The sequence below is a fragment of the Carassius carassius genome, chromosome 10, assembly GCF_963082965.1.
Source record: "Carassius carassius chromosome 10, fCarCar2.1, whole genome shotgun sequence".
Taxonomy (NCBI): domain Eukaryota; kingdom Metazoa; phylum Chordata; class Actinopteri; order Cypriniformes; family Cyprinidae; genus Carassius; species Carassius carassius.
This window is the reverse complement of record NC_081764.1, coordinates 27,379,743-27,399,487: the sequence shown is the minus strand read 5'-3', so window position 1 is coordinate 27,399,487 and position 19,745 is coordinate 27,379,743. Positions and strand designations below refer to the sequence as shown.

The 19,745-nt window shown below is 40.0% G+C and overlaps 3 protein-coding genes across 3 annotated transcripts; 2 read left to right on the top strand and 1 right to left on the bottom strand.

The window, feature by feature from the left end:
* Positions 1–383: 383 nt before the first annotated feature.
* Positions 384–3,835, bottom strand: LOC132152040 (elongation factor 1-beta-like). Its single transcript, XM_059560684.1, has 6 exons — positions 3,666–3,835; positions 3,173–3,295; positions 2,851–2,980; positions 2,599–2,662; positions 718–843; positions 384–585 (listed from the first exon to the last, which is right to left on the bottom strand). Exons 1-6 carry the CDS (start codon positions 3,743–3,745, stop codon positions 431–433), a joined length of 678 nt encoding a protein of 225 aa, XP_059416667.1. The 5' UTR covers positions 3,746–3,835; the 3' UTR covers positions 384–430.
* Positions 3,836–4,199: 364 nt separating this feature from the next.
* Positions 4,200–10,425, top strand: LOC132152039 (NADH-ubiquinone oxidoreductase 75 kDa subunit, mitochondrial-like). Its single transcript, XM_059560682.1, has 19 exons — positions 4,200–4,321; positions 4,896–4,978; positions 5,096–5,187; positions 5,275–5,382; positions 5,495–5,571; positions 5,666–5,747; positions 5,876–6,006; positions 6,293–6,478; positions 6,602–6,736; positions 6,840–6,954; positions 7,055–7,200; positions 8,070–8,198; positions 8,284–8,413; positions 8,540–8,700; positions 8,844–8,998; positions 9,197–9,372; positions 9,495–9,626; positions 9,715–9,787; positions 9,909–10,425. The coding sequence occupies exons 2-19, from the start codon at positions 4,900–4,902 to the stop codon at positions 9,998–10,000; spliced, it is 2,199 nt and encodes a 732-aa protein (XP_059416665.1). The 5' UTR covers positions 4,200–4,321; positions 4,896–4,899; the 3' UTR covers positions 10,001–10,425.
* A 476-nt stretch (positions 10,426–10,901) lies between these two features.
* Positions 10,902–19,090, top strand: LOC132152038 (INO80 complex subunit D-B-like). The gene is given in 11 exon segments (XM_059560681.1): positions 10,902–11,413; positions 13,077–13,323; positions 13,407–14,146; positions 14,234–14,333; positions 14,586–14,798; positions 15,545–15,600; positions 15,856–15,989; positions 16,076–16,308; positions 16,391–16,563; positions 17,822–18,475; positions 18,478–19,090. Coding segments are annotated over 10 exon segments (2,658 nt in total). The 5' UTR covers positions 10,902–11,413; positions 13,077–13,105; the 3' UTR covers positions 18,615–19,090.
* The last annotated feature ends 655 nt before the right edge of the window (positions 19,091–19,745 follow it).

The window sequence follows — 19,745 nt, the reverse complement described above, 5'->3', positions numbered from 1 at the left end:
TATTACGGACTTGGCAACACTGTGTCTGCTCGTGGAGTGACGTAAAAGTAAAGCGCGGGAATCCGCCCACTAGTAAAGTCCAAGGCTTAATTTAATCAATGGAGCTAAAAATACATTTTTTAGAAAAATCTGATTGCATACCTTGATAGTAACATCATAAATGTTGCATCAATAAATGTTTTTTTAATGGTCCCCATAGTCATGCTAAACCTTTTATATATATGGATATATAAAACTAAATCAAACATGCAGATGTCATTAAAGAAATTGCTCAGTACATTTAAAGTACATTTTAGTAACATTCATGGCAAATTAACATTTTCAATTTGATGCCACACAGAGAATCATTTTGAAGTCACATAAAATTAAAGCAGAAACAAAGGTGCATTTGAAGTGCTTTTATTGGGATAATGCTTCGTTCTGTGGGGTTTTAGATCTTGTTGAAGGCTGCCACATCCATGGACTGCACAAAGTCCTCAAAGGCTGTGATCAGTTCCTCCAGCTGGTCTGTTCCAACTTTATCATCTTCCACAACACAGGCAATCTGCAGCTTCTTGATGCCATAGCCGACAGGCAATAGTTTAGCTATACAGAAGTCAAAAATAACAATTAGTCGGTTGAAATACAAAATCAGAGACCGTTTCTGTTCCGATTTTGGTAAGCCTAACATTTGGTGAGGTGTTTGAATTCAAGTGATTAAACTATATTATGACTTACACTGTCCCCAAACTAAACCATCCAACTGAATGCTGCGGACACACTCCTCAAGCTTGGCCATGTCGGTTTCATCATCCCAGGGCTTAACATCCAGCAGAATGGAAGACTTGGCGATAAGTGCAGGCTCTGCACAGACATTAAAAAGACTGGGTCAGTGGTAAAGCAAACACAGGAATCCAACAGTCACAATTAAATTACTAGTGGATATCGGGTATAAAAAAAAAATAATTCTTCATTCACAACATTTAGCCAAAAGATGGTAACATGTCACAGTGTTACTATATGCACACTAGCAGTCAAAAGTTGCAACGACTAATCGTTAATCCTAAGATTGATGGTTTTTGAAAGGTCTGTTATGCTCATCATGGCTGACATTGATAAAAATGCAAACAGTGCAAAAATATTACACATTACTACACTGTATTCCATTTTAATATTTAAAAAACAAAACTTATTGGATTGATGGCAATGCTATATTTTTTTTAGCAGCAATCACTTCAATCTTCTGCATCACATGATCCTTCAGAAATCATTCTAATATGCGGATTTGGTGCTCAAGAAACATTTCTTAATGTTGAAAACAGTTTTTGCTGCCTATTCGTGGAAACCATGAGTCACTACATTTAAAAAGTGTTGTGTAAGATTTAGGAACACATTAACAAATGTAACTTTACACACATTAAAGTGTAACTAAACCCCTGCTCAGAGCCTGACTCCACCCACTGACAATTTTTGAAAAATGCTGAAAAGTGGGCAGATCACAGCGGAGATAGAGGGGATGAACCTAGGGCGGGGCTGAGCGAGTGCGGCGTGATCCTGAGACCCGCAGTGACGGATTGATTGACAGCTGCTGTCAGAGACGCTAAAATGGAGAGTGACTGTAGTGACGCAAGTCGCTTTGCAACAGAGCGATCATTCGAAGTAGAGGACTTTTCTCCCCCACTTTCACCTGAAGTGGAGGGTGTCGAGGTGTCTGTTCATATCAATTCGAGCAGCTGGCTCAAACTGCGGTCTTAACTCCCGCACCGCGTCGCTTTTCAGCGCGAGCTGTGTGGAGAAGCCCATTTCCACCTCCATTGCATTGGAGAAGCAATCCCGTGTAAAATGCAGTTTGCACACTCGAGCTCTAGGCGGGAACTTGCGGTCTTCCAGGCCAAGTGCATGCAACCACTGGCTCCTAATTTTAAAGTCTGCTGGTAAACTATGCAGTCCAGCAGTGCTGTCGCAACTAGCAACACACCTCCGTACCATCCTGACCACTGTACTAAATACAGATAAATCTACGCTTGAAGATCTAAATAACTATATAATTGCTATGCTAAAGAGATGCTGTAATAGTCTATCCTGGTCGTTACCAATACTCGCAATTCCAGCTCCTGACTCACTACAGTGATTTTGATGGTTTTATACTGCCAAGGGCGTGGTAGCTCGTACCAAGGGGCGTGGTGAGCTGGAAACCGCTTACGTCACCTGCCACCGCTTACATCACTTGCCACCGCAACATCCAATAGGAAAAATCAACTGCAGTAGCCACCGTTCAACCTGAAGAGGGCAGCACTCAGACGTTTTTATACCATATATTGTAGAATTAAAACACTTTATACTCAAGTGTCAAAAAAGTTACTCGAATCAATGAACAGCACTAATAAAGCCCCATTCTTATAAATCATTAACTAAAAAAAGTTGGTTTAGGGTTTAGTTACTCTTTAAGCATCAAAAACGGTTTTCAACATTGATAAGAACCATTATTGATAACTTGAGCCCCAAATCAGCATATTACAATGATTTCTGATTTCCTTGAGCACAAGAAACTTGTTAATGTTAATTCTCAATTATTTGAAACTTGGAATTGGTAGTGCACTTAGGACAACGAATACATACTCTTTGCCTTCTTTGCGTTGTATGCTGCAAGCCTCTCCTCCTTGATCTTTATGGTTTCCTCATCCTGTAAGAATGAGATATCTTTGATCAGGTGAACACAAACATACAGCAACTGCATGGTCATTTTTTACCTGGTTTTCAGGAAGAAAAAGTTGTCAATCACAACATCAGCCGAAAGATGGTGAGAAAAATCATCATGTGACCAGACAATTTTTTTTCTAAACATGCCATCCCTTCTGCTACTGAACTCACCTCTTCCTCATCAGAACCGAACAGATCGATGTCATCGTCGTCTTCATCAGCCGCCGCAGGAGCTGCTGCAGTTGTGTCCTCCACACCAGCGGGGCCGTACTGACCGAGAGGCTTTTTCACACCTGGAAGGCTAAAGGTTAAGAAAGGAGTGAATCCTTGTGACTGCACAATAGCACCTGACAGTCTGAGAACACCCAGCCATTATCAGAATTTGAAAGATTGTGCATCAGTCACTCAGGCGAAAGATGGTGATAGGATAATCATCATATATTGCTGGAAGTACCTGCAAAACATTCAATATTACAAACAAGTTTCACATTACCTGCCCTTCTCCTTCTGGTAAGACTTGATGTGGTTGTACCACCGCAAAGCATGGCAGAGGTCAGCAGAGGGGGCACCAGACAGGGCATCAAACACTGCAATATCAGCCTGAGAGGGCACATACCTGGCAAGAAAATATGTATTGAGCAATCAAATGTGTAACGAGGCTGGTGCTTTCCTCCATGGGAAATAAGAGGCATTTATAAATGGATTAAATTACATAACAGCAATGAAAGTGTGGCTCCTGACACTGACAAACACTTGGGGGAGGTGTACTAACGTTACTACAAATATAGACCTACAATGTTTGAACATACATATGCCATATTAATCAGAGCTTAAAAAAAATTAATAACCATGACCTTTGACGCCTATCATTGCATCCATATTTATTTTAGTATTACAGCATAAGAAAGAGAGGACAATCACAAGTTGTTACAAGCCAACAACTTGATAAAGGAAGACTTGATAAATAAATTCTTAAAATAGCTTACCCTTCGATGTAACTTTTGTCTGTCAGAAACTCATTCAGAACTTTGAGTCCAGCGGGTGTTTTAAGATCACCAAAGCCCATTGTTAGAAGTTACCAGTGAGACCTCGTGTACAGACGTGAAACCCTGAGCTTGGAGGAAGAGCGAAGGAACGAGAAAACGTCGTGAGATGGTCTTTATACCGCTGACGCTTTGACTCCGCCCACCCACAGATATTTTGCAAAAACATACTAAAATGGGACATTCTTGACAGCACTTTGTACCAGGTATAGAAAACTTAACTTTTATACACAACAAAGACGGCACGATAATCATCTCCTGTTTTCACAGAAACCGAATATCTTGCTGACTGTTTGGCTTTTAATGTGAAATAAGAGAAGGAAACAACCGCTTTTGTTAGCGGAAATGACGATGAATAAATGTGAAAGGTCAACGAAAAACGTTAGATTAATCAAATAAAAATAATATATTATTGTATTGTATTTTAACAAACGTGTTTGCATTTACTATATTATAGAATAATCTTATCCAATTTTTATTTCTATTTTTTTAGATTAATGTGCATCGGCTATATCCGTCATGTACGAAAACACCCGAGTACACATTCACAACTGAGCCTACGGATGTAACGCTGGTCTAGAAAGCCAAATAGCGTCAAGGTAGGAATTAAATATTGTCTTTTGTCTAGATTAAAGTCTAAAGGGTATTTCGTCTGGACATTTACTTTGTGTATAACGGCTGGAATTATAAACGCATGCGAAACATTGGTAATTTACAGTAACGTTCTCCCTGTCCTTGAGTATCTGCAGAGCTGTTGAGTGCTAAGCCTGCTAACCGGTGTGCGTATAGATGGAAATGTCAACAGCATTGGTTTCAAATTTGAAGTTTCTGATCTACTTTTACTTATTTTCTAAATATTGTGCTTCATGCTTTTTTAGGGGATGTTGTTTTATTGGAGTTTAAAAATCTCAGGTTTTGTAATCCTTGCCAAAGGATTTGTTGTGCTGACTGTCTCCACTATGCAGACATTTAAATAAAGAATTTATAATTAATACTGTTATTTGCATATCTAGGGTCTGATCAGTAAGATTATATTGTATGTTTCTTTGCAGTGTCCTTGTTTCAAAGTGGAGTGGCATATTTATCCATTGTTAACCTAGATACTATTCATTAAATATCTGGGATAAACATGTTATGTGTGCTTCTAAATTATCACTGCATTTTCTCCTAAAGCGACATGTTGCGTTGGCCAGCAGTAAGTCGTGTTTTGGCAGGTGCGGCCCATTCCAGGGGCTCCATTACCACCACTAACAATGGTAATTTGCATTCTTTTTTGATCTTTGAAAATCAAGTTTAGTGCCCTTCTTTAAGAATGCTAAGCAACTTTACTGACTTGTCAGTCATTTTCTCACACTGGCTTATTTTTACAACAGTGCGGACTTCCGTCCGGGCCTCAAGCAATATGGTTGAGGTGTTTGTAGATGGAAAACCTGTCATGGTGGAGCCAGGGACCACTGTTCTACAGGTAATAATGGTTTGAACATTTTCTTCTATTAATTATAAGTAGAGTTAAACATTCCATGCAGTATATTGATATGCCTCCTGTGTTTAGGCTTGTGAGAAAGTAGGTGTGCAGATTCCCCGTTTCTGTTATCATGATCGTCTTTCAGTGGCCGGTAACTGCCGCATGTGTCTGGTGGAAATCGAGAAAGCACCAAAGGTAACATGCACTATTATTCACAAACACACTATAATTATAACATCATTGTTGGCACATATTATCGATTGTCATCAAAGTAAATATTTTTTTTTCATCTGTACTTCATCAACAGCCTGTTGCAGCATGTGCAATGCCTGTCATGAAAGGGTGGAACATTTTGACCAACTCGGAGAAAACACGGAAAGCCAGGTTTGAGTAGTTTCTTGCGTTACAAATAATTTTCACACATCACATTGCATATAGTGCATTTATTAATTTGAATTTCTGCTTCTGTATCTTATAGAGAGGGAGTCATGGAATTCCTGCTTTCCAACCACCCTCTTGATTGTCCAATCTGTGATCAGGGAGGAGAGTGTGATCTGCAGGTAAAAAAAAATAATAATAAAAAATAGTTTATAGCATTTTAATGGAACTTGAGTATGCACTCAAGAATGGAAATGGAATTATTCCTAATGCAGTTTTTACCCATCTTGATGTTGTGCTGGATATATAGGACCAATCGATGATGTTTGGTGCTGACAGAAGCCGTTTTACAGAAGACAAGAGAGCAGTTGAAGATAAGAACATCGGCCCACTCATTAAAACAATCATGACCCGCTGTATACATTGCACACGTTGTGTTCGGTGGGTTAGAGGTCTATTCTTCTTCAAGCTAGATAAAAATACTTTATTTATTTATTATACGATTTAATTCATTATACTCATTAGATAACATATAGTTGATTTATTATAGGCATTACATTTACAATAAAAGAAGAATTTTCATCTGTAACTCCACTCCATAATAATTACTGTATAAAGACATGTACACCTTTGCTGTGAAACAATGGCATATGGTGCTTGTTCTTATTACCTTCAGGATCATACAGAGCACTAGCAATTCATCAAATATAACCTTGTAACTTCACAGTTTTGCCAGCGAGGTTGCTGGTGTGGAGGACCTGGGAACCACGGGACGCGGTAACTCCATGCAGATTGGTACCTATGTAGAGAAGATGTTCATGTCTGAATTGTCTGGTAACGTGATTGACTTGTGTCCTGTTGGAGCACTGACGTCCAAACCTTACGCTTTCACTGCACGACCCTGGGAGACCAGGTACAATCCTGAGATATTGTGCACTTTGATCCTTATATTTATTTATGTTGCCTTTTAATAGTGGACTGCTTGGTGAATGTGTGTGCACTTTGCTTTTTGAACATGCTTTGTCTATGTCTACAGAAAGACTGAGTCTATTGATGTGCTGGATGCTGTTGGCTCCAACATTGTAGTGAGCACCAGAGGTGGTGAGGTCATGAGAATTCTGCCCCGTTTGAATGAGGATGTCAATGAAGAATGGATATCCGACAAGACCAGGTGAGCGCATAACCTCTTAAAATATGAAAACATATTTGTCTCTCTCCATTCACACACACTCATGCGTAGTCTACTGTCCTGTCTTTGGCTTACCTTCTCTAAGGTTTGCATATGATGGACTGAAAAGGCAGCGCCTGATCCAGCCAATGATAAAGGATGCCAGTGGACAGCTGGTTGCCACCACCTGGGAGGATGTTCTTACACGTGTGGCTGGAGCAGTGAGTGCTTGCAAATAAACCAGAATCAGCTTTGACCAGAATCTAACAGCTTTTTCATTTGAAGACAATATATTTCAATGGTTGTGATTTGAATTTTCAGCTCCAGGGTGTTCAGGGTTCTGAGGTAGGAGCTATTGCTGGTGGGATGGTAGATGCTGAGGCACTGGTTGCTCTGAAGGACCTACTGAACAGACTGGACAGTGACAACCTCTGCACTGAGGAGATCTTCCCAATGACTGGTGCCGGGTGAGTACTCATTTGATTAGATTTCTGTCTAGAGACTGAAATGAGAATGATGTCTGTCTTGGTTTCAGTCATAACATCTCTTCTCATAGTCTACAGTACCATAACTATTACTAAGGAAACACCACTAATAATTAATTAAAAACCAGTGTCAATGCTTATATCATGGATTAGATTTTTTTTCAACAAATAGCTCATCTTAAGGATTTAACTTGCGCAAGCAACAGCCTAACAACCGTATTTCAGCATGCTAAAAACCATCAGAACACAATTGCAACTACTTTGCAATGCAAGCACCGCTCATTTCTTCATCAGATGTAAAAATATTGTTCTTAAAAAAAAAAAAAAAAAAAAAAAAAAAAAAGCAAATTATGATCATGTTATTATTCGGTATTGTTAGCTTAAAGGGATATTTCACCCAGAAATTAAAATTGTCATCATTTACTAACCTCATGTTGTTCTGTTTAAAAAAAAAAAAAAAAAAAACTTCCAGTTCATCAAAATTTTCAAGCATCAAACATTTCATAAAAGTCCATGAAACATGCTTGATGAACAGATTTAAATCAGTCTTTAATTCACATATAAACATTCGTCCAAACACATACACGGAGCACATTAAATACAGTCAAGTGTAGCTCATCTGTACTGGATTGAGAACAAACCTCATTGGTTCTTTTGGACACACAAAAATGCTTGTGTGACATGCACACAAGAACAAAACTTATTCGTCAAGCGATGTCTGTGAACATCTTATGTGAAAAAAGTCTTAAATCTTAGCTGGGGGTGAGTAATTGATGACAGTTTTTGTTCAAACTAATCTTTCAATATTACTATTAGAGATTTAAACTATTGTTGGTCTTTTGTCTCCTTAGGACCGACCTGCGCTCCAATTATCTATTGAACAGCCGTATCGCTGGCATTGAGGAGTGTGACCTCCTGCTTTTGGTTGGAACAAACCCACGTTATGAGGCTCCTCTCTTCAATTCACGTATCCGCAAGAGGTATAACCATTGCACGCTCTGTTAACAAGTTGTAAAATGTTGACTGGGTGTCATTTTTGTTTTCTTTTTTATCTTCATCTTTCAGTTGGTTGCATAATGAGCTCCAGGTGGCCATGGTGGGTCATAAGGTGGACCTGAGCTACTCTTGCAAACATTTGGGTGAAACCACACAAGTTCTGCAGGAGATTGCTGCTGGAACACACCCTTTCTGCAAGGTAGCATTAAATAGCAATGTTGGAGTTTATATGGTGATTTGACTTAAGTCATTGTCTGTAAGCATGACATCAGATGGTTTCTCTTGAATTTCAATAAGTTTTTTTTGTTTTTTTTTTGTATTTCAGGTCCTAGCCCAGGCCAAAAAGCCTGTTGTAGTGTTGGGTAGCTCCACTCTCCAGAGGGAGGATGGGGCAGCCATCTTTAAAGCCGTCTCCACAATTGCTCAAAATTCTCGGGTCAGCAGTGGTGTTGAGGATGGATGGAAAGTGCTCAATGTGCTGCACAGGTCAACTACTGCCATAAGTGTGCATGTCTGGACCTTTCTTTAGGAATCTTTTCTGTTCTACTGTTCATTTAAAAGAATTGTGAAATTTGACTCTTTGCTTAGTAGAAGTACTTACCTTGTTACATTCATGTGTGTGACCTCAGGGTGGCCAGTCAAGTGGCAGCCCTGGACTTGGGTTACAGACCTGGCGTTGATGCCATCCAGAAAAACCCTCCCAAAGTACTGTTTCTCCTGGGAGCTGATGCTGGCTGCATCACCAGAGCAGACCTTCCCAAAGACAGCTTTATCATCTACCAGGGTCAGTGAACACGCTTGCATATTTATATAATATGGAATTCACTGGTGTGACGTTAATTTATACAAAATTAGGCCAAAACAAAGTTTACCCAAAGCAATGAATGACAAAACTTTGCTGTGAGTATATCGTGGCATTGATGGTAAGTGGGTTGCATCCAAATATATTATTTTGGGTGTAATGGTTCCACATGCTTATCAGGTCACCATGGAGATGTAGGTGCAGCCATGGCTGATGTCATCTTGCCTGGTGCTGCATATACCGAAAAGAATGGCACATACGTCAACACAGAGGGCCGAACCCAGCAGACGAGGGTGGCAGTTACTGCTCCTGGTATGGCACGCGAAGACTGGAAGATTTTGCGTGCTATTTCTGAGGTACTCTCCTTAAAACCAGGACTTTAACAATGTATAACACGGTTCATATACCTTTCCTGAGCTTTGTATAGAGAATAAATTTTAGGTTGTTCAGTAGGGAATCTCATGTTTTGTTTGCTCAGCTGGCGGGAGTCACACTGCCTTATGACACACTGGATGAGGTGAGGAGAAGGCTGGAAGAGGTCTCTCCTAACCTGGTGAGATATGATGTAGAAGAAGCCAATTATTTCAAACAGGCCCATGAACTTTCAAAGGTTAGTAGTGTTCTTCCTTTTTAAATAGTTTTTTGTTTTAAATCTGCACTAATTACAGAGTTCAGTAATGTCCTCCTGTTCTCTTTAGGCTGCAAATCAGTCATTGCTTGCAGCTCCTCTTGTCCCCCCTCAGCTCACAGTGAAGGATTTCTACATGACAGGTAGAGTAACAAATATTTTCTGTTAGTTTCATAAGTTCTGATGCGTAAATAGAACCCTGTAACCAAGTATATGTCTTGAAACCTGTAGTTTACCATTGCCTTCGATTGTCTTCCTCCACAGATCCCATCAGCAGAGCCTCTCAAACAATGGCCAAGTGTGTAAAGGCTGTGACAGAGGGACCAGCAGCAGTTGATGAGCCCTCAATTTGTTAAAACTCTTTCAGTCATACACAAAAGTAGTCATCGTCAACTACATGTACAACCACATACCTGGATTTCCGCATACTTTGCTGGTTGTCTCTTGACTCTTACACAGTCAGAATTCTCCAAAGCAGCAAAAATGTGTGAAATTAACTTAAAAGGCTTTGAAGGGTGTTGTAACGTTTTCATTCCCATGATTTGGTTGAATGAGGTCTGCTTTGTTTTGGAAAGCTCTTATTATGATAAATAAAAATGTATTATATCAATATAATATTGTCACCATTGACATCACTGGTAGAAATTATTCAAAGCAAGGGCACACTAAAAAAATTATGTTGTGGTTTATTTAGAATCTAGGATGGAAGTGTAAGGAGAAAAAGCAGCCTGGTTGGTTTTTCTTTCTAAGAATGTTGGATTAAAGTGCAATGTAAATTTGACCCAGTGTATTATCTGAAACTACATTAGCAAAGAAGTGGATTATGATGAGTTCCACGTTAATGATAAAACTTTTAACAGACCCTATAATTTAAAAAACATTGTGTAAATTTTTACAACCGTCTGCATCATTCTGACATCACTGAAGAGGATTGATAGGGGGCAACCTTAGTCACTTCAAAATCCCTTTACCCCTTCTAACACCTGCTTCGTAGTTTATATCACAAGCCTTGTCGTCTTGATATTATTTAGTGATAGCAGGGGAAGGGAAAATATGACTAACAAGAATGTTATCTTCGCATGTGAGATTGCAAAGAATTTAAAGTCGGTGATGTCATTCCAGGCATGGATGAGACGCGTGAGAGGAGGCTGTCGGAAAAGACTTTGGGGGAGATCCCTCAAACTTAAAATCAATGAGTGCGGCTTAAATGAAACTTCACGCTGGTCTGAACACTTCTGACAGCCGGACACTCAAATGCTCAATCTTTATTCTGTGTTTGCGACATATGTCATCTTTCTAAAAGCCGACAATGAACATACAAAGTTGAATTCCAAAATGGTTGCAGAGGTTGTTGTTGCACTGTTGGCTGTTGTCATGTCCCCCCAGTGCCTGTAGTTGTGCTGTAAGAAGCCTCGCATCCGATGACTAAACCAACACCCCTTTCTCCTTGTGTACGGCTAGTTTTATTTCAATAATCGACAAAGATATGCCAGTAGGATTCGTATTAAATTAAATCCACGCGTTAAAAAACTTAATTTGCTAGCATAAAGCGTAAAGGTGGAGGCGGAAAATCCCCGTTGAAAGTAATAGCCGTCGACCGTATGAAAAGATCAGCGTAGCTTGTTTAGCACAGGCCGCAGCGATCGGGGACTCGGCGGCTGCCGGGAAGCAACGGACTCAAGCAAAGGCGGAAGGCCGCTTATCACGCACTGCAAGTCGGGTACCTCGTTACTCGACTCAGGGGATTCGGGAGGTTTCACAGGCCAACGGTAACTACGAATTGCGCAGAAATAAATGAATACTTTAAGTCAAAATGTGTATCTTATAAATTTTTCTTGCAATATTATAACAACTTAAGCCCGTGAAACTAATCTAAATATACCTGATAAATAATACTCCGAAACTTTAAAATGTCTCAGGTCGTCGATAACGCGTGTTTTCTTTTGACAGGTATTTTGCTTATGATCGGTCCCGAGTCTCTCCCGCGCTTAAACAAACAAATCAGTCGTCCGTTACAAAGTTTCAAAATGCGTTCGAAATATTTGTAGGACGCAACAAAGAAATAGATTCTGCCGCGCTGATTCTGATCGTATCTTTCGTGAAATGAATTAAATTGTTACTTGAGGCGCTACACACCCAACTCGCTCAATCCTTGCCTCAAAAGTAACTGATAGAGCTGCCCAAGTACATGATATAGTAGGCGGGTTGTCCACCGTCCCCTTGCGTTTTCAAAGTTGCTTTGCATGTCAAACGTTTTGTACTCTGCCAAAACACTTTTACGATCCATCGTTTAATGATTTAGTGCTTCAACCGCTAATAGTACTAATTACAGCAGTTTTTCTCGTGTCATTGATTGCTTAAAATAGGGGCTACTTTCCCTGCTTCCTGTCACTTTATTATTTAATGGTTTAAGCTGTGTATGCTGAACAGAATACATACTGCATGCATCGATGAGTGCTTTGGAATGCAGAGTTCAGATTTGTTAGATGTTAGAGGTGACTGCAACATATATTGAAAGCTAATTTAAATTCAATGTGACTTGACCTGCAGATATGCAAGCTTGTCATTATTATCTAACTGGTTTTATTAGAGCTGTTTGACTGTTCCATTATAGATTCATAACCTTTGTAGTTTTGTATACATTGGTGAGTGCTAGAAACTCACCATGAAGGAGCACAATAATAATGGAAGAGCTCAGAGCTTTGATATCTGTGCTTTTAAAATGTTAACTATCATGTCTGCAGACTATACAGTTAAGGGCAGTTAACTGTAACTGCGTGTAATTGAGATGAATATTATAGGAAAGGCTGGATTACATTATAAGACTTTTTAAATCTGAACAGATTTTAAAACACTAGGCATCATACACTTGACGACTTTGTAAATGGTTACAGAGAAAAATTTAGCACTGTGTACTCAACAACTAAGGATCACCGTATACACAAAACACAACAAACCCACCAAGATACATGTGCCTCGTCGCTCGTAGGTGCCTGACAAATCAAAACATTATGTGTTGTAAAATCGTCTCAAAATATCAAACATGCTTGATATCCTCCAACTGGATAGAATTATAGTCTGAGTTATATTATAATTTATATTATAATCAGAGTCTGTTCCATGATTTGTTTTGAAATCTGTCAACGCTGACTGCCTAATATCTGCAGACCGGCTCTGACTTTCAGCAGTGAGAGTCAGCTTGTCCAGACTGCAAATTGAGGCAAAAATTTGGCCAAAAGTTAATAATTAAAAATTATGTAAAGTATAATTATTTAAAATATATACACAACATTTATATAAATTTGAAATTTAATTATAATTATAAATGCAAGACACATTTTCAGTTTTGAGTAAAAACAGTTGTTGTTCCTGCACTCCAAAAAAAAGCAGAGTTCACACTTTTGTCTCATTCACAAAATGTTTTTTCATCAGCTGATGTTCCGGGGAGTTCCAGCTCTGGGATGTATGAAGGCAAACACATCCACTACTCGGAGGTGGACCATAAACCTCTGTGTTCATATAGCCCAAAGCTTTGCAAGCAACGCCGGCTCAATGGTTATGCTTTCTGCATCCGCCATGTGCTTGAGGACCGGACTGCTCCTTTCAGGCAGTGCGAATATGTAGCCAAGTACAATAGCCAGCGCTGCACCAATCCAATACCCAAGGCTCACGACCGAAAGTAGGTTTTTGGATTTACAAATGTTTAAAAAAAGATTGTGCATGTTTAAAGAATTTTGAAAAAAAAAACTGTTTATCTTTTAGGTATTGTAATAGTCACCTTCAGGTTATGGGTGTCCTCCCCAAGAAGGAGCGAAAGAAGAAACAAGATACAATAGAGTCTTTGGCCCTCAACATTACTGTTCCATCCCTGGCTCTGAAGACCCACAACGGGCTTGAGCTTTTACCTCCATCACCCCCACCCTCCCTGGCTTGTCTACTCCCCTCAGATCCCTTCACCTTTTACAGGGGGGGAAAAATGTTAAAAAAACCTAGTGGCACATTTCTGAAGAAGGCCCAAGAAAACCAAGCTCTGAACCATAAGCAGAAACAGCAAGATCACAGTGTGGATCCAGCCTTCCCAAACCATTTCGAAACCTCGTCTCTTTCTTCAACTCTTCAACGTCCTTGCTTCCCTACTTCCCAGACTGGAAGAACCACACAGACACCCAAAGTTCCCTCCTCCCCTCATACGGAAATCTTAAAAACCCCTGCAGTTCATTCAGGTTCATTTTTCAAAACCTCATCAACTCTTCAGGACAGCCGCCAGGGCTCAATAGAAACAACTCCAGCTGATAAAAAAATTAAACTGGACCTTAATCATGCTTTTGACAAAAAGGTTGTCCCTGCAGCTTCAGGGAAAGCACCAGGCCGTGATGACATACATAGACGCTTAATAAAAATGCACTCAGTTGCCATGCAACAACAAGCTCCATGTTTGCAGAAGTTCCATAGATTGATGGACCAACACAGGGGGAGGTCCCAAGACCTGAACACACATTTAGGTAGGTAATTATGACCTGAGATTTTGACATTTAAAGGTTCAATTAGCTTTAGTTTGTTTTCCATGACAAACACCGCTTGTGTTCTAGGGCTTGTCTGGTCCGAAGACAGTGAAGAGGAAGATGGAGACTTGGGGAAACTAGTGTCACATCAGTGCCAGAGACTACAAGAGAAGCACTTTGAGGAAAGGTACAGTCATCCATTAGTCCAACAATCATTCAGCCACCAAGCACAGAGATCGCTAAACTGCAACTTGCTTTACTTCATGGCTTCTTTCTCATATAATAGAATAATCTAAGCTCATATCAGTATTCCTCCATTCTCACAATCGGTTGTTCTGAAGTTCTGTTTTCATATTTCTGGCAGTGCATGAATGCTTACACTCTGTAACCCACAGTTTGAAAACTGCTGATCTAGAGAATTCTCTTTCCTATCTCACAGTGCCAGCAGTTCCCGTGGTGAGCGATTGGCAGGCTTCTGCTCATACCTGAGACAAAAACACACACACCTTTGCAGAGAGCAGAGGGGCTTCAGGAGGGAGAGGAGATCCCAGCATACCCTTCGTAAAGCCCTGCTTCAGGCAGCAGGAGAAGAACCTCAGCACACTGCACAGCTTATTCAGGAACAATATAAAAAGACCTCCACACCCTCCAGGTAAAAACACACACTTGTGTATTAAAGGAGTGCTCCACTTTCTTTGAAAATAGGCTCATTTTTTCAACTCCCCTAGAGTTAAACAGTTGAGTTTTACCGTTTTTGTATCCATTTAGCCGATCTCCAGGTCTTGCTGTAGCACTTTTAGCTTAGCTTAGCATAGATCATTGAATCTGATTAGACCGTTAGCATCTCGGTCAAAAATGACCAAAGAGTTTCTATATTTTTCCTATTTAAATCTTGTCTCTTCTGTAATTACATCGTTTTCTAAGACCGACGGAAAATGAAAAGTTGCGATTTTCTAGGCCGATATGGCTAAGAACTATACTCTCATTCCAGCGTAATAATCAAGGAACTTTGCTGCCTTACGCAATGATATTAGGCAGCGCCTGAAAATAGTTCCTGGCTAGTTTGTGTAAGTTGCAGCAATAGCAGAGCAGCGAGATTAGTAATTTTCTAAATAAGTGTTAAATTAAATGTTGGTGTAATATTTTGGTTGCATTTTGAGTTAAGTAAATATAACTGGTTATGTATAATAGGCACATAATATCTAAATATTGAAATTGCAGGCCCTTGCATTTTATCAAAAGTTTTATAAATATTGTATAAACGTTTAAGGTAATCAATGTCAGATCATATCGTAATGAAACATTTGACTTATACCCCTAATGTGCATTCAATATTCACTTCATATTGTACATTTTCATGTTGCAGTAGATGTTTTCTTATGTGTTTTGAATCCACAGCACTGCAGTACCATTGTCTGGAGATGACTCAGGGTTGTGTGGGGCTGTCGTGAAAGGTGAAGACTGCAGAAATTCAGCCTTACCCTTCACTAGGCACTGCTTTCAGCGTATCCTCTCAAAGTTCTTATTCTTTGAATTAGTCCGAACTCAACTCAGATGTACCTGTAAAACAAAGGCCGGCTGCTTTCGGCTGTTCGTCTGCATTTCAGAACAATTTGTCCTGTGACTTTTCAACAAACCATCTGCTTTGGTGATAGACTAAAGTTTTACAACTGTTTTCCCTGTGTTGTGTCCTTAATGGCACTCTGTAGATATCCTTCAGAACCGTTCACAGCAGCTGTTCTCAAGCTGCACCGCTCGCTTTGCAGATGGAGCTCAGTGTTCCATCCCTGTCTTCGATATCACGCACCAGACGCCACTTTGTGATGAGCATGCCAAGAAAATGGTGAGAAACAGAAGACTTGTTTCATTGCATAGAAAACTTTTGCTAGAAACTAATTTAACCATGTGTGTGCTAATTGTGCTTTACAGGACAATTTCCTTCGAGGTGATATAAGCCGGAGAACGTACCACCACCACCAGCAGATTCAGCGGCACAGACCACTGAAGAAAGCCAAGCCTCCAGCACTCACTAAGAAGCATAAAAAGAAAGGAAAGCGAGGAGCACCAAGGCGTCCTCAGAAACCCATTCCTCCCTCGGAGCCCCAGGGTAACCTGGGATTGCCTTCCATCTTGTATCTGCCCACTCAGCCCTCTGGCATAAGGTGAGAGCCGAGTGTGTTTGAATGTGTGTATCTTTGTGTGTCTGTAAGTGTGCACTGCACTCATCATCTTTGTGTTTTGCAGGAGCCCTTTAACTCCTGATTTAAGTGCAGATGAATTTCCAGATGACATCACCAATGACATCAGCGACATTCCACATGACCTGGAGTTGAATCAGGAGGATTTCTCAGATGTTCTTCCTCGACTCCCAGATGACCTGCAGGACTTTGATCTTTTTGGAGGTAATAGTTTCAATGGTAAGATATTTTAAAAAAAGAAGAGTCCTATGTTCACCAAGACTGCATTTCTTTGATTAAAAATACAGTCTATTTTAAAATATAATTCATTCTTGTGATGGAAAAGTTGAATATTTAGCAGCCATTACTCCAGTCTTCAGTGTCAAATGATATTTCAGAAATCATTCTAATATGTTGATTTAACGCTCAGGAAATTTCTTATCAATGGTGAAAACAGTTGTGTTGCTTAATATTTTTGTGGAAGCAATGATATATTTTTCAACATTTTTTAACATTTTACAGTAAGGTTCCAAAAGTTAAAGTTAATGTATTAACCAATATGAACAGTACACTTATTACAATATTTATACATCTTTTATTTAATCATTCATCAGTGTGTCCTTTCTGGATAAAATACTTCTTTTTGAGGCTCCTTATTTTAAAGGACCACACCACTATTTTTGAAAATAGGCTTATGTGACTATAGAAAAGTCAAGTTTTGAATAGGAAAAATATCGAAACTCTTTGGTAATTTTTCAGTAAGATACTAATGGTCTAAACAGATTCAATGATCCATGCTAAGTTAAGCTAAAAGTGCTACCGCCAGACCTAGAGATCGGCTGAATGGATTCAAAAATGGTAAAACAAAACTGTTAAACTCTAGGGGAGTTGGAAAATGAGCCTATTTTCAAAAATAGAGGAGCATTCCTTTAAGGTTTGACTGCAAACATAATAAATAAGTTGTCTTTTGCTGTGGGGCTGCAGGAAACACTGACATAGTACAAGTTTGGCATAGGAATTGGGGCCTGGTCGATATATCTAATGATATGATCATGCGCATCCAGTCTAAATCGCCATCACCTGCTTTCAAATGGAGCGGCATTTAATAGACAGAGCCGTAGATCACTGACAAGCTATGCAATATCGCATTTATTATCGAGTGCTTGTCGAAGGCTGTAATGAACGCGATATTGCGTAGCTTGTCAGTGATCTACGGTTCTGTCTATTAAATGCCACTCCATTTGAAAGCAGGTGATGGCGATTTAGTGGTAATCACGGAACCAGATTTACTGACTAGATGCGCATGATCATATCATTAGTTATATCGCCAAGCTCTAATAGGAATTTTAAGAATTGATATCTAATTGGATTTTTTTTTTTTTACACAGCTTTACATATCTGTTTTTATATTATTTTCTGGTAATACTTACTTTGCTTGCTTCGTATATCTCTTTACAGTAATTTGGTATTCTATAATTCATGTTTGTTTGCCATATAGGCAAGAATGGTGAGCTGTTGCCCACCTCTGAGGAAGCCGAAGAATTGGTTCGCGTTCTGCAGGCCATGGGCTCATACCCAGAATCCCTTGCATGTCTAAGCGGAATGTCTGAGCTTGGTCCTGTAGAAGCGGTAGATTGTCGTAGCATACCGGGGGGAGTCGTGGATCTACTGAGTGGACGACTTTCTGCTGAGACTCTTTCCAGTCTGGAGCTGGACCCCAGTCTGCTCCCCACCTCTGAAGATCCTTTTCCCCCATCACCTCCATCACCACAACCCCCTCTCACTCCTCCATCCTCCGTGGGGCAACTCACAGACAGCACATACTCACAGAGACAACCTCATCTCTTAGCAAAGATGGATAACTCCAAAGTGAATCTGAGCAATCTGTCGCTGGGAAAGGACGAGGACATCTCTCATGGCTCGTGGGGTGTTCTCGCCCTCCCTCTCAATAACTACTCACAATTTCACAGCCTTATTGCCTCTGATGGCCTGCTGATGTCCACAGCCCTCTCAACGCCAATGACCCACGTGACCTCGGCCCCCTGTCAGCCCAGTTCGGCCCTCTCCACTTTGCCTCAAACTGTGACTGTCACTTGCTCCACAACCACATCCTTGCCCTCATCAACAACATCCCAAACCAAGCACCTTCTCCCCTCACTGTTCAACCACTGTGGGATTTCAGTAGACTTGCAGCCGCACCACAGTACACCGGCGCCACCTATGGACCAGGCCTGAACTGCAGGCAGAAACAATTTGCTACAGTCACAGTGTTCAGGGAACGTTGCAGGTGACCCCCCCCCCCCCACACACACACACCTCCAATGTCAGGGTCATTCTGTCCATCTTCTCAGTCTTTTGCAGCTTTTTCCCTCAACGAGAAAGAACATCAAGCAATAAATTTCCTTGCCTGCTTAAAATAGTTGCTCTTTGCCCAAAAAGCAAACATAGATGGATTTTAGCCATTAATATCACTTGTATCCTTAAATGCATATTTAATATATTTATAGAGTAGCAGTCTGCACAACTAGTTTTATTGAGTGAAAATGTGCGGTAACTGGTGAAAATGTGGTTCTTGTTTAGAGGTAATGGGACAGTTTGTCAGTGGCAGACACAAGGGGAAAGGTGTCATGGTTGTATCATTCTTTTGTCCCCTGTGATGATAAAAAAAACTTATTTTGGCAGATGGTGTTTATGTGCTGTTAGAAGCCGTTAAACTATGGGGTCTTGCCCTGCCTGCCATGAAAGCTGTGTAACACCTTTGTTATCAGTGTATGACATTGACATTGAGTAAAAATCTGTAAATGCACAAAATTTCACTCTTGAAAACATGAAAAGTTGCATTTTCTCCCTGTTTTTGACAAGTAATTACCTTCTCACGTTACCGTAAAATTACTCGAGGGTGTTAAACTTCCATTCTGAGTGTTCAGTGTGCTCCTGTGGAAGGCCTTTAGCTGAAGTGATAGCAGTTGTGGGAAATAAATGGTGTAAAGCTATAGTCAGTTATCTTGTTATGGCTTTTAAAGAAAGTAGTTATGATGCCTTTACCCTCATGTCATACCAAGTCTACATTTGCATTTTCCTGTTTATCTTTGTTGCAGATGCTTTTTTACCAAAGTGGCTTACAAGAGAGCCTCTTTTTATGTCCACATCAGAAAATATCTATATATCAGTATATCTAACTGACCAATATAATGAAATTGTGTTCGGGCAGTTAAGCTTATAAAGAGAACAGTGACGTATAACCTTAAGTCGTTATCTTTATAAAACGGATAATGGTATAAAATTGTGGTTTGGTAGACTTGCCGTTGTACCAGATGATGCTGCTTTTACCAACAACAGGCATAACTGACAGAAACCCTTGCATAGCAAGGGTCGTCTCATATACTTTTTATACTTATTCACTGAATGTATCAAGTCAACAA

Bases quoted from the DNA above. Each gene is read 5' to 3' on its own strand.
- LOC132152040 (XM_059560684.1), bottom strand. From the start codon at position 3,745: ATGGGCTTTGGTGATCTTAAAACACCCGCTGGACTCAAAGTTCTGAAT. The intron at 3,296-3,665 runs GTAAGCTATTTT...TTTTCTTGCCAG, and splicing joins GACAAAAGTTACATCGAAGG to GTATGTGCCCTCTCAGGCTG. The intron at 844-2,598 runs GTATGTATTCGT...ATGTCTGTGCAG, and splicing joins CAACGCAAAGAAGGCAAAGA to AGCCTGCACTTATCGCCAAG.
- LOC132152039 (XM_059560682.1), top strand. From the start codon at position 4,900: ATGTTGCGTTGGCCAGCAGTAAGTCGTGTTTTGGCAGGTGCGGCCCAT. The intron at 6,007-6,292 runs GTGGGTTAGAGG...GTAACTTCACAG, and splicing joins CATTGCACACGTTGTGTTCG to TTTTGCCAGCGAGGTTGCTG. The intron at 7,201-8,069 runs GTGAGTACTCAT...TTGTCTCCTTAG, and splicing joins TTCCCAATGACTGGTGCCGG to GACCGACCTGCGCTCCAATT.